This window comes from Sciurus carolinensis, chromosome 2 (assembly GCF_902686445.1).
Source record: "Sciurus carolinensis chromosome 2, mSciCar1.2, whole genome shotgun sequence".
NCBI classification, from domain to species: domain Eukaryota; kingdom Metazoa; phylum Chordata; class Mammalia; order Rodentia; family Sciuridae; genus Sciurus; species Sciurus carolinensis.
The window spans coordinates 84011229-84023194 of record NC_062214.1 but is presented as its reverse complement, the minus strand read 5'-3'; the positions used below and the strand labels follow the sequence as shown (position 1 = coordinate 84023194).

At 50.8% G+C, this 11966-nt stretch overlaps 1 protein-coding gene across 2 annotated transcripts; it reads left to right on the top strand.

Moving 5' to 3' along the window:
- The first annotated feature begins 4313 nt into the window (after window positions 1–4313).
- Nr2e3 (nuclear receptor subfamily 2 group E member 3) lies at window positions 4314–9669 on the top strand. 2 transcript variants are annotated; one of them, XM_047541171.1, is made up of 7 exons: window positions 4320–4443; window positions 4599–4702; window positions 4790–5011; window positions 5143–5300; window positions 6143–6389; window positions 6650–6755; window positions 9178–9669. In XM_047541171.1, exons 2-7 carry the CDS (start codon window positions 4618–4620, stop codon window positions 9308–9310), a joined length of 951 nt encoding a protein of 316 aa, XP_047397127.1. In that variant the 5' UTR covers window positions 4320–4443; window positions 4599–4617; the 3' UTR covers window positions 9311–9669. The 2 variants fall into 2 exon arrangements, with proteins under 2 accessions (XP_047397128.1, XP_047397127.1); XM_047541172.1 differs by lacking the exon at window positions 4599–4702 and having other exon boundaries at window positions 4314–4443.
- The last annotated feature ends 2297 nt before the right edge of the window (window positions 9670–11966 follow it).

Here is an 11966-nt window from a genome sequence, read left to right as displayed (position 1 = left end):
CACTCCTGGATCTCCCATCTGGACAAAGAAACTTGACCTGGAATAAATTCAACATGAAGGACATGACCTGGGACAGGATCTTTCTAGAAGGACAGAACAGGTGAGCTGAGGTGATATCTGAACAGGTCTTAAAGGATGGGTAGGTGGAGCAGAGTGGGAGAGACCCCTTCCCAGCCCAGCCCCTGGACCTGACTTCCCCACTGTCCTTCTGGTTGAGTCTCCTGTGCCATGGATCAGTCCTCACATTGCCTTCTCCCAGTATCTGCCACCCCATTGAGAGCCTTAGGGAAAATCCTATACCTGCCAGGACCACACATCCATAAGGTCAAGGTCCCTAAGTGGCTGTCTGCAGAGCTCTCCAAAATCCTGCTGGGCCCCTTTCCCACTAGGGCTGCCTCACAACTTGCCCTCCCTCCTTAGCCCCTGCTCAGTGTCCCCACTCCCAAAAGAGGCCTGCTGTGCCTCAGAAAAGGGAAAAACTCCACCCTCTGCCCTTGGATCCCAGCCAGCTGCCTTCCTCCCCTCCATCCCACTGACCTTGTTACACAGCACCTGCTTTAATCCCACCAAAACTGGAATTGAGAGGAGGTGTGCTGGCCCCACGCCTGTCCCTCAGGCCCTGGACCCCCTAATTTCTTCAGATGACCCCTCTACAGACCTGAGCAGCCCCTCTTCTTGGGCTCTGGCTGCCCATGGCCAGGTGTGCTCTGGTGTCTCCTGTGAGACTGCAGGGTGGATCAGCAGTTGGTTCATATCCATCTCCGGCTTCGCCCTCTCTCCCTTGCCTTCTCCTTGTATCTCCCATTTTAAAAAATTAATTCCTCTCCTAAAATATTTTTCTTTAAATATCTCCCTTGATGGGGGCGGGGGGGGAATCTCTCCTGAGTGATACCCTATCAGCCTGTCTCCTTCCCTCATGGCCTGTGTGCTGTTCTGGTTTCTCCCTCCTCCCTGGCCCCTGCTCAGCTACTCTGGCTGCAAACACCAAAGGAAGCTAAGCTACTCGGGCTGCTCCTTGGAGAGGATTCTGTGGGGAGCAGAAGTTTGGGGATCAAATGCAAGTATGCAATCCCCATCTCCGTATTCAGCCTCTACCACCACTCAGTAACTGTGTGACTTGAATCAAATTACTTAGCCTCCTCTGCTGTTTCCTCAGCTGTGAGTTGAGACTAATAAGGGCAGCTCCTGCCTATGGTTGCTTCAAGGTTTGAATATCAAGTTGCAAGTGTTTGTGTAAGAATTCTTCACACTCACTTTCTCCATCTCACTATTGGCAGGGACCTCATGGAGCACTTGACTGGTGAAGCGCCATCTTGACCCCTCCCTCCTGCACAGGATTCCTGAGTTCCTCTGCCCATTCCTTGACTCAGTTAGAGACTCTCAGCTCATCCCTAGTCATTCTTTCTTTGCACTGGTGATCCCTCAATCCTGGGACCCTGTTCCCATCTTTGTGCAGGTCAGTTGGGGATGGGTTGGCTGTGGGGACAGTGGAATTGTACTCCACAGTGGAACCCAGGTGATTCTATACATGGGGAGCTCAGGGCAGAGAAGTAGGTAGGAGTCTGGGATCAAGTGGTCACGGAAGCAGTGAATGTGCACCAGAGTGCCCATGGAGAGGGTGAAAGACTTTCTGGGGCCACCTCTGGACATGTGGGGGTGATGACAAGTTCAGGTGATGACCCACATTCCAGAAGGATCAGGAGAGCACCTTCAGGAAGCAGGGAGTGCTCATCCAAGTTCAAGGACACGCCTTGGCTCTGACTGCCAGGTGGGGCTGGAGACCTTGTCCATGGTGGGTCTTAAGGGGCCTGCTGGCAGGAGAAGGGCAAGAAGGGTGAGGACAGAAGACAGGAGAACAGCTGAGGGACCTCCACCCTGTGGCCTCGATCTTCTGAGGCTCCAGAAAGCAGATTATCCTGCAAAGCCTCCACACTGACTTCCCAAATCCCCAATAGTGCTTCTCTGTCACAGGGAGGGTTAACCCCACTTACATGAGGGCCATGCCCCACTGCTTCTGTTCCCTTAACTCTGTGATTCATCCAAAAACTGCAGATTCCCGGGGCTCTAAGGCTGGGCTAACTCCCCACCCCAGGTCAGCCTACCTCCTGCAGTGAGCGCAGGTCAGCTGAGGATGGGTGTCCCCTCCAGGCCAACATGGGACTGTTGTTTGGGGCATGGGATAGGGCTTGAGGAGGAGGTGGAGGGGCAGGAAAGAAAAGATATTTACTGAGTGTTGCTCTGATTTTCTCAGTGACCCTGAGAAGTGTGAGTAACAGCAAGAGCCCCATTTATAACGCTTTTATTATGTACCGGACACTGAAGCACACTGTGAGAACCACCAGTACTATGTCCCCCTTACATTACAGCTGTCATCCCTTCTCACAGATGAGAAAACTGAAATGCAGGCAGGCTGACCCTTGCTCAGGAAGTGATGGAGCAAGAATGTGAGCCTGGGTCAGTCCCCACGCCTGCTGGGGCCCAGCATCTGATCTGTCCCCACTCCACCCCTCAGAACTGGCCTTGAGCTGGGAAGGTGGGCCTGGGGAGCAGCAGAGACCAGCCTGCCTAGGGACTGGAGACCAGGTCAGGCGAGGAAGGGGAACGCTACCTGAGATCCTGGAGCCAGATCCAGGCACCTCTCCCCTCACTCCCTCCTGTTCTGCAGGTCCAGTGCTGCAGGTGGGTGATAAAAATGCCTGTCAGCTTTTTGTCTGTCACCTCTCAGGCCTCCTGCCTCCAGCCAGCCTCAGACCCTACACTGGAACTGATTCCATGTGCATCTGAGAATTGCTGGCCTTTTGGGCAGGGGGGCAAAATCCTCAAATCACTTGATAAAGCAGGCCTTTATCAAGAAGTGAGAATCATCAGGGCAGAGGGTTTGATTCTTCAGGACTCAAAGTGAGCACCTACACACAGGGACCCACACAAACACAGGGCCACACACAGGTGCATGCATGTGCGTGAACACATGTGAGCACACACACACACACACACACACACACACACACACACTTGCCTTCAGACACATGCTAAGCACCTCAAAAAGATTAAAGTCATGGTGGTGCATACCTGTAATCCCAGTTACTCAGGGACTGAGGCAGTTTGAGACCAGCCTGGGCCTGTCAAAATAAAATGGGTTGGGATGTAGAGCATTTGCCTAGCATGTGCAAGGTCCTGGTTCAGTCCCCAGCACGCGCATACATGTGCGCATGCGCACACACACACAAAATTAAAGGAGGAACTGGAGTCCATGCACCTCTCTCCAATATTTGACATTGAATGACAAACAGTTGAGAGCACAGTATAGATAGGACCTGGGGACACTGGACAGCCCCAGAGCTAGTATGGGGACAGCAGGACTAACTGGCTCCCAGGGGCACCTTGGTAATGCTGCAGGTGTGGCCAGTTGATCCTCTGTGGAGACAGTAAAGATTAAGAGGATCATAAACTGTGCCCAGTGGCTCCCTGAGAGAAATCTGCTCCAGCCAGAGCCGCTGCCGCAAGGGGTCTGGGGAAGTTTGGGAAGCTCCTGAGTCCAGACAGAGAAGAGATAGAAGTCAGGGAGATGGTCAGAACCTGGGAGAGGGAGAAGCAGAAATAAAAGGGAAAAGAATAGAGAGGGGCAGGTGGAGATCGAGGCAGACACTGGGCCAGCCAGTCAGCCAGTGTCCTCCGCAGCCCTGGGCCTCCAGGGCCAGGCCAGCAGCTCCGATGAGCTCCAGCGTGACCACAGCTGTGCCTGCCACTGTGACTGCCTCCAGGAAGGAGTCTCCAGGCAGGTGGGGCCTGGGGGAGGATCCGACAGGTATGGCTTTTCTTGGAGATGAGATCTGGGCCCTTAGGGAACAGAATATGTGCCAGACCAAATTAGTCCCAGCCCCAAGGACTTGGGGAAAATGTGAAGGGAACATGCTGGTGCGCCCAGAATCCTAGAAACATGGAGGTGGGCAGAGAGGACGGATAACTGTGCTGATGCGGGGAGGCGGGCGGGGGGGAACAGGGAAGCACCCTTAGGACTGGCAGCAAAGAGGTCCCTAGAGGTGAAGTCAAGAATGATTTTATGGGGGTCTAAAGTCACCCACAGGGAAGGAATGGGAGCTGGGGAAGTGGAGGCAGGGTGTGTAGCCTTGCTGAAAACTGGTCTCAGAAGGAGGAAGGTGGGGAGATATGAGAGGGAGATGCTTTTCCAGCTGGGAGCAACAAGGGTGTATCTAAATGTGCGAAAACAGGAACCTGTGGACAGGGAGAGGAATGTGGAGGCGGAGGCGGTGGAGGGGTGGAGGGGGTTGGGCCCAGCTGCTGCCTCTGTCGCTCAGGTGTGGGCGCTTCACTCCAGTGCCGTGTATGTGGGGACAGCAGCAGCGGGAAGCACTATGGCATTTATGCCTGCAACGGCTGCAGCGGCTTTTTCAAGAGAAGTGTGAGGCGGAGGCTCATCTACAGGTGAGGGGGGTAAGCCCTGCTGGCTCCTGCCCCTGAGGGTGCCTGGGACAGGTAGAGGTCAGTCAGGGATGAAGGGACTAGGGCAAAATGTCCAAATCCATGGTCCAGGGCCTGGGACACTGACCCCCACCCCCGGGGCTCCCTGTCCCCTGCAGGTGTCAGGTGGGGGCAGGAATGTGCCCTGTGGACAAGGCCCATCGCAACCAGTGCCAGGCCTGCCGGTTGAAGAAGTGCTTGCAAGCAGGCATGAACCAGGATGGTGAGTGGGAAGCACAGGGAGTGGAGAAAGACAGAAGAGACAGACAGCATGACCCTGGCAGGGTCCTGAACCTTCTTCCTTCCCTAGCTGTGCAGAATGAGCGCCAGCCCAGAAGCACCGCCCAGGTCCGGCTGGACAGCATGGAGTCAGATGGTGAGCCCGGCCCTCAGTCTCTGGTGGCTTCTCCAGCCCAGGCAGGGCCCAGCCCACAGGGCTCCACACCTACATCCACAGGCAGAGCCCTGGGCCACCACTTCATGGCCAGCCTCATAACGGCCGAAACCTGCGCTAAACTGGAGCCAGAGGATGGTAAGTGGGAGGGTGGCTGAGGGACAGACCAGGGGCCTATGTTTACCCTAAAGCCTCACAACCAGGTCCTGAGTCTTTCTTCCCACCTCCCACGGTGCAGAGACTAAGGTCACAACTTCTTTCTCCAACAGCTGATGAAAATATTGATGTCACCAGCAATGACCCTGAGTTCCCCTCATCCCCCTGTAGCCTGGACAGTATCCATGAGACATCAGCTCGCCTGCTTTTCATGGCTGTCAAGTGGGCCAAAAATCTGCCCGTGTTCTCCAACCTGCCCTTCCGGGATCAGGTATGCTGTGCAGCCTACCTGCTAGAGTTGGGCTGAGCTGGGCTGGGGCCAGCAGCCATGAGAATCATCCAGGTTGGGGACACATACACCCCTGTGCTGGCTGGTGGGGAGTGGAGCTGTGCACAGTTCAGAGAGTGACAGCTGGAGACCTATATGATTGAGTTGGTGATAATCAGGGGTAGCAGTTTTAGTGCACATCTGGGGGACAATGACGGCCAAGGATGCGCAGGGGCACAGGGGCCCAGAGTTTGAAGGCAATGCCCACAGCTTCCTGGATCTTCTTTCCTTCTGGATAGACTGCTGGGCCCACAGACTTTCTGTATGGGACAGAGTGATATCCATGTCCTGAGCACTGTGAGTGGCCAACTCTAGGCCCCCTTAGAGCATGAGTTCCCACGGGTTCAAGCTTGAGTGTAAACCCAACCTCTCCACATCTGGGATGGCCTCAGGGCTCTAACGGGCAAGCAGAGTTCGATGAACCTGGAAGAGGCACAGAGGGCTGAGCCTTCAACCAGTCTGTGTGTTTAGAGAGAGCATCTCAGAAGATTCAGGGTGTCTCTTGAGGATATTCAGCTTGGACACTCTTAGGTGTGCCCTGAGATTGCCTGATATCCCATGGTTCTAGGCTTTCATAAATGTCCCAGCTCCGAATGGAACCCATAGTGTCTCAGAACCAAGGCAGCTGGGCCAGATAATGCCAAATGCCAGAACTTATGTCAGGCAGAGGTCAGGAGAGCATTCTGAGCAACTGGGACCAGCCCTTCCATTCTTGGAGAAGGTGGCAGAGGCTCCGGCCAGTTGAAGGAGCTGTGCACTGTAACATTCACACCCTCTGAGCACAGGTTATCCTGCTGGAAGAGGCATGGAGTGAACTCTTCCTCCTTGGAGCCATACAGTGGTCTCTGCCCCTGGACAGTTGCCCACTGCTGGCCCCACCAGAGGCCTCTGCTACTGGTAGCTCTCAGGGCCGGTTCACACTGGCCAGTGTGGAGACACGATTCCTGCAGGAAACCATCTGCCGGTTCCGGGCATTGGCGGTGGACCCCACGGAGTTTGCTTGTATGAAGGCCCTGGTCCTCTTCAAACCAGGTACTGCATCTAGGCCCAAACCTTCCAGAGGAATGGTTGGGATGGAGAATAGGAATTCCAGTGACATTTTTCTGCCCCTCACTCTCCCACAACCCAACATGTATGCACAAATGTGCTGACTTCTTCCCTGGGGGAGGGGCAGGAGGACAGAGGGGTGACCTCACTCCCTTCCCCAAAGGCCCCCTTCTGGATGACTGTGAGGAGCAGAGCAGGCTGGGGAGGCCCTGGAGGGGAAGCTCACAGGTGCCACTTCTCCCCAGAGACACGGGGCCTAAAGGATCCTGAGCATGTGGAGGCCTTGCAGGACCAGTCCCAAGTGATGCTGAGCCAGCACAGCAAGGCCCACCATCCCAGCCAGCCTGTGAGGTGATCTGAGCGCATACCTACCCACCCCTCTTTCCCTCCTCTTTTTTACCCTGCACACCTCTTTCACATCATCTCTGGTGTCCCCTGATAGGACAAGGGTCTCCATTCAACCAGCATCTCCAACATCTCCCCTGGGCCAGACACAGTGCCAGACCCTAAGAGAGGATCAGGTATTCATAAAACAAAGCTGCAGCCTTCCAGGGATGCCTGACACAGTAACCACACTGACAACAGAACTTCCCTAGTCAGGTATAGAAGGTCGCCTGTGTCTGGGAGACACAGACTCATAGGGGTGGCAGGTGGCAGGCAGAATTAGGAGGGACTTAGTGAAGATAGGCTGAACTTGGGAGGAAGGGTGGGTCTAACAGAAGAGAAGCATCATTTACAAAGTTAGACAGAGAAGCCCCTTCATAGGAGTCCAGTTCAGAAGTTACAACAGATTCCTGCCAGCAAGAAGATGGGAGGTTAGGCCAGAAAGGTTCCTTGGGACCAGACTGTTCAGGTCTTTGCCCACCCATGGCCACATCTGATGTGGGAGGCAGAGGGGAGCCCCTACAGGTTGAGAGGAAGGTGTCATAAACAAGCTGAACCTCATGAAGCCAGGCATGGCAGTGGGGACAGAGTGTGCTCCCAGGGAGGGCATAACAGCTGCTACCACCTTCCAGGGATTCCGTGGAGTTCTGATCTTTGGGAGTGGCCATAACTGCCATGGGAGTTGGAATGAGTCAGATTTGACAGCTAGATGGCGGTAAGGAATGAGGGAGGAGGAACTACTTGGGAGCAGCAAGTAGTCAAACAATAAAGAGGAAATTTGAAAAGAAAAGATGGCTTTGAGGGAACATGGCAAGGTCCGAGGGAGGTGCAGTGGGCATCCTGTAGCAATGCACTGCATAAGCCAGCATGCACTCACGTGGAAAGTGGTCTGTCCTGGCTGGGTTTGAAGGAAGAGCTGTAGGCTGAGTGTGGCAGGGGAGAGTGAGGTAGAAGCCAGTGCCCTGAGACTGCCCACCTTGACCCAGCACCAGGACATACACAGGATCCTTGGCAAGGCTGGACCACTCGGCCTCCAGGCATCTGTGGCCTATTTTAGATCTCAATGGCATTCTCTGGAGGTTCTTGGCTGTTGTCACCAAAGAAGAGAGCTAATGTAAGCATCCTCAAATCACTTCCCATCTGAGACCTGATCCTAAGAGGAGGCAATTTCCTTTTCAGAAGAGTCCAAGTAGACAAGGTCTACAATGAGTTGCACAGGAAGATTAAGGGAGAAAAATTTGTCGCTAGTACCTTGCGACCTGACACAGCATCCTAGGAGTAGTCAGCCAGACATTCAGCAGCCGGTGGCCTTCCAAGGCCAAATTTCTGTTGAGACCAGCTCCTGGCCTATTGGTTTTGTATCAAATTTTGAAATGCTGGTTAAGAGTTCCTGTTACCTACTAGAGGCAGAACTGAGGGTTAAGATGGTGATCTTGGATTATTTCAGTTTTATAAAATGCAAGACTCCAGAAGAAATGCGTTTTTGTTGTAACCTAATATACACATAGGACTTTGAAAGTTCTACCAAGTGATACCTACCTTTACTTTGTATAATTTACTCTAGTTCTATTTTATTTTAATAAAAGGTAGGTTGTGTCCCATTAAATTTAACTTCAGATCCATTAAATGGATCTATACTCGTGGTTTGAGAACAGTTATCTAGTTGATTATACAGTTACTTCTTCCTACTCCTCAGATCAGAAAGACAGAAGAGGAGGAGGCAGATAGGAGGGGTATCATGGTCCACTGTCACTTACCTGACATCACAGGAGAAAGGAAGCCCCTAGGTGAGCTCAGTGGTTCATGGGTAGTGGAGGGTCTTCCCATGGAGCTACAGGTGGGTGCTGGCCCCACAGTCAACCCTTATAGAGGTTTCTCCTGGATGCTGGGCACTGGCCCAGCTGCAGGCCATCTACCCAGGGAATGTCTGATCCCCCATCTGTCTCTTTTTGCCTTGGGGACCCTGCCTTAGCAAATGGTTCTTATTTAAGACTATAGTGAGTTTTTTGCTCCATGAGTATCTCAGTCACCCAAATTCTCCCTGGATTTCATTTCCAGTAATGGCAACTATCATCCTATGCATTTTATGGGCAGGAATTTATATTTTTATATACAAAACTGATCACATAATTATAATATTCAGTTATAATAACACATTCATATACAGGATTAATATAAATGACTTCTCACTTTATAAACTTTACACGTGATAAACAATACTCACTCACTGTTTTCATCCCACTTCTGGGGTCCGGGTAGGTGGAGACAAGCCCTCTAGCGAAAGGGATCCTCTCCCACTTCCTTTCCTGCCTTTCCTGGGAGGGTGCTGCCCCAAGGATTAGTGCTCAGAAGCTGGCAATAAAACTGATGGTCCCTCTCTCCTGTTCAGGTTTGGGAAGTTGCTCCTACTCCTCCCGTCTTTGAGGTTCATCACCTCTGAACGCATAGAGCTCCTCTTCTTCCGTAAGACCATAGGGAATACGCCCATGGAGAAGCTCCTTTGTGATATGTTCAAAAACTAGAGGGAGTGGAAGTAAATGTTTACGACCACTCTGGCAAACAATCTGCTGAAACTAAACATTTGCCTACCCCTTGACCCAGCAATTCCACTTATAGGTATGTGTGCCTGGCAGAATATTCACAGTAGCTTCAATCATAATAGCCCCAAATACCACACTGACAGTAGAATGGATTAATATATTGTGGTGTATTCACATACTGAAATCAGCAATAAAAAAGAATGAACTACAGATATGTGTGACAACATGGATACATTTCCTAGGTGTGAAAGTTGAAGGAAAGAAGCCAGACACAGGTCCCTTTTACACAAAGTCAAAGACCATGCAAGACTGAAAGTGGTAGAAGCTGGAATAGTGGTTGTCTCTGGGTGGGTGGGTGTTGATGAGGGAGGGGCCCAGGGAGCCTTCTGGTGTACTTCATTTTGATCTGGGTGGTAGATTCATAAGGAGATTTGTAACCTAAAAATCCCTTGAGCTGTGCACTTAACATTTGTGCACTTCACTGTACTTGGTTTGACCTCAATAAAAATGTTAAAAAAAACAGCTGGGCTCACATTTTTACTCCCAGTGACTCAGGAGGCTGAGGAAGGAGGATGATAAGTACAAGGCCAGCCTCAGCAACTTAGCTCAGTGGTAGAGCACCCCTGAGTTCAAACCGCAGTACCAAAACAACTTAAAAATCAAAAAGTGAAAAAACAAACAGGAAGGTGAACGTGGTCAAGGCTCTCCCTTCAAAGACAATGAAGAATGAGCACAAGGTCTTTGAGTTTGTCCAAGTCAAAGTCCAGGTGTAATGAATTCAAGCTCAGTGGGAAAATCTCCCACAGGGTTAAACAACCAAAATGGCATCTGACCATTCCCAGCATCTCTCAATTTTTATCTTCCTTATCTTTCTTCATCCCCTTCATAAATAAAGGTGAACACTGTCCAACTCAGTTCAAGGCAGTTACTGGAAGTTTTTTGTGAAAACGTCTATCACTTCTTAATTCTTCATTGAGAGATGAAGCTCAGAAAAACCTTATCCCTTTCAAAGACAGACTCAGGAGATAGAGAAAATAACTTAAAAAGTTAAAATATGTTTATGTTTCCACTTAAGCATAGTATGTTAAAAACATAACAGGCAATGTATACAGCAGGTAGTGAGCTGTACACTTAATACACATTCTTATTTAATCTCAGATTAACTCTGGGGGAAGGACTGACTACCACCATTTATAATAAAAAACAGAGAGGTTTAGGACTGACACCTTGGTGTGTCTCAACTTAATGCTGCTTAATTGACACTGCCTGCTCCCTTCTCCCCCTCCACCCCGCAATCAGCTGAATAATTCCATTGCATTTTCTGCCTTCAGAGAAGAAATGCATGAGTCAAGAAGGAAAGCGTCATGTGAGACATCCTAGGGGTTCCCTGCCCTTTGGCTTGTGTTCAAATTATACCAGCTGCAGTGCTATCATGTCTACACTGCAAATGACAAGCTAGATTTGGCCCAGACAGGAGAACTCTCACCAAAGCATGCAAGCTGCTTGAGATTCTCTATCTTCTAAAAACATCAGACTGGTCTTGGTTGCTTAGGTCATCTAATGTTTATAATGCCATTCTACTCTCTCTGATCCCCCATCAAAAGTTTTACCCCTAAGATTTAAACCCTGGGCAGAGGCACGTTTGTAAGAACCACAGTTGAAATATGAGCAGATAAGTCTGGCACGTTTATCTGACAGTCTGGCTTTTGAGAACATGGAAGACTGCAAAGGTGGACTGCTGAACTTCACAGGTTGGTGTCTGGGATGTGAGAACACAGCAAATTTATACTGGGAAAGAGATCGGAGGCTTTCCAGGAGGAAAACTTGGAGAGTTCCAGGAGGTACATAAACTGGATTGACAGCTACCAACCTGGCATCAATGTCACTCCCTCCCTCCCTCCTCTAAGGGCTTTTCTTCATTGCAGAGATGCCAGGAACCACATGTTAAGATTTGGATCTTGTCCCTCGAAGGCCTAGGTGTTGAGAGTGTGGTCACTAGTCCATGGTGCTATTGGGAGGTGGTGGAACCTTTAGATGTGGAGCATAGATGGAAGGAAGTTAGGTGACTTGGGGAGTGTGCCCTTGAAGGGGATTTGGGGACCTGGCCCCTCTCTCTCTCTGCCACCATGAGATGAACAGCTATGCTCCACCACACACTCCCCCCCTCCCCCCTGCTGTTCTGCCTAACCACAGGTCCAGAAACAATGGTGCCAATTGAGCATGGACCAAATCTCCAAAATGGTGAGCCAAAACAAACTCTTTCTTTCTTGTAAGTTGATTATCTCCTGCATTTTGTCACATGCCAGAAAGTTAACATATCACATTTCTCAGAATGCCCTTCCCCTTTGATTTGCTTATGGAAGGCCCTCACAGGAGATTTGAAAACAGAAGAGAAGTTGTTTTTACTCTGGTGAGAGATTTCAGCTACCCTTGCCGGGGGCCATGGGAGATTTCACAGTAGCGTAGCTCTTTAGAACTGTAGGAGCTTCCAGGTGATCACTTGAGAACTTTACAACTTTGGGTTGGCTCCAGTATTGGCTTTCTTGACCTTCCTGGGAACTCCACAGACTGATGTTCTTCCAGTGTTTATGTCAGTTCCTAATTTCATACCAAATCCTTCTCACCTGGAGTACACTGG

What these genes read in the sequence shown, in the direction of transcription:
- Nr2e3 (XM_047541171.1), top strand. Translation starts at nt 4,618, where the DNA reads ATGTGCCCTGTGGACAAGGCCCATCGCAACCAGTGCCAGGCCTGCCGG. An exon ending in TAAACTGGAGCCAGAGGATG is followed by an intron (nt 5,012 to 5,142) that starts GTAAGTGGGAGG and finishes TTTCTCCAACAG; the next exon opens with CTGATGAAAATATTGATGTC. An exon ending in CATCCCAGCCAGCCTGTGAG is followed by an intron (nt 6,756 to 9,177) that starts GTGATCTGAGCG and finishes TCTCCTGTTCAG; the next exon opens with GTTTGGGAAGTTGCTCCTAC.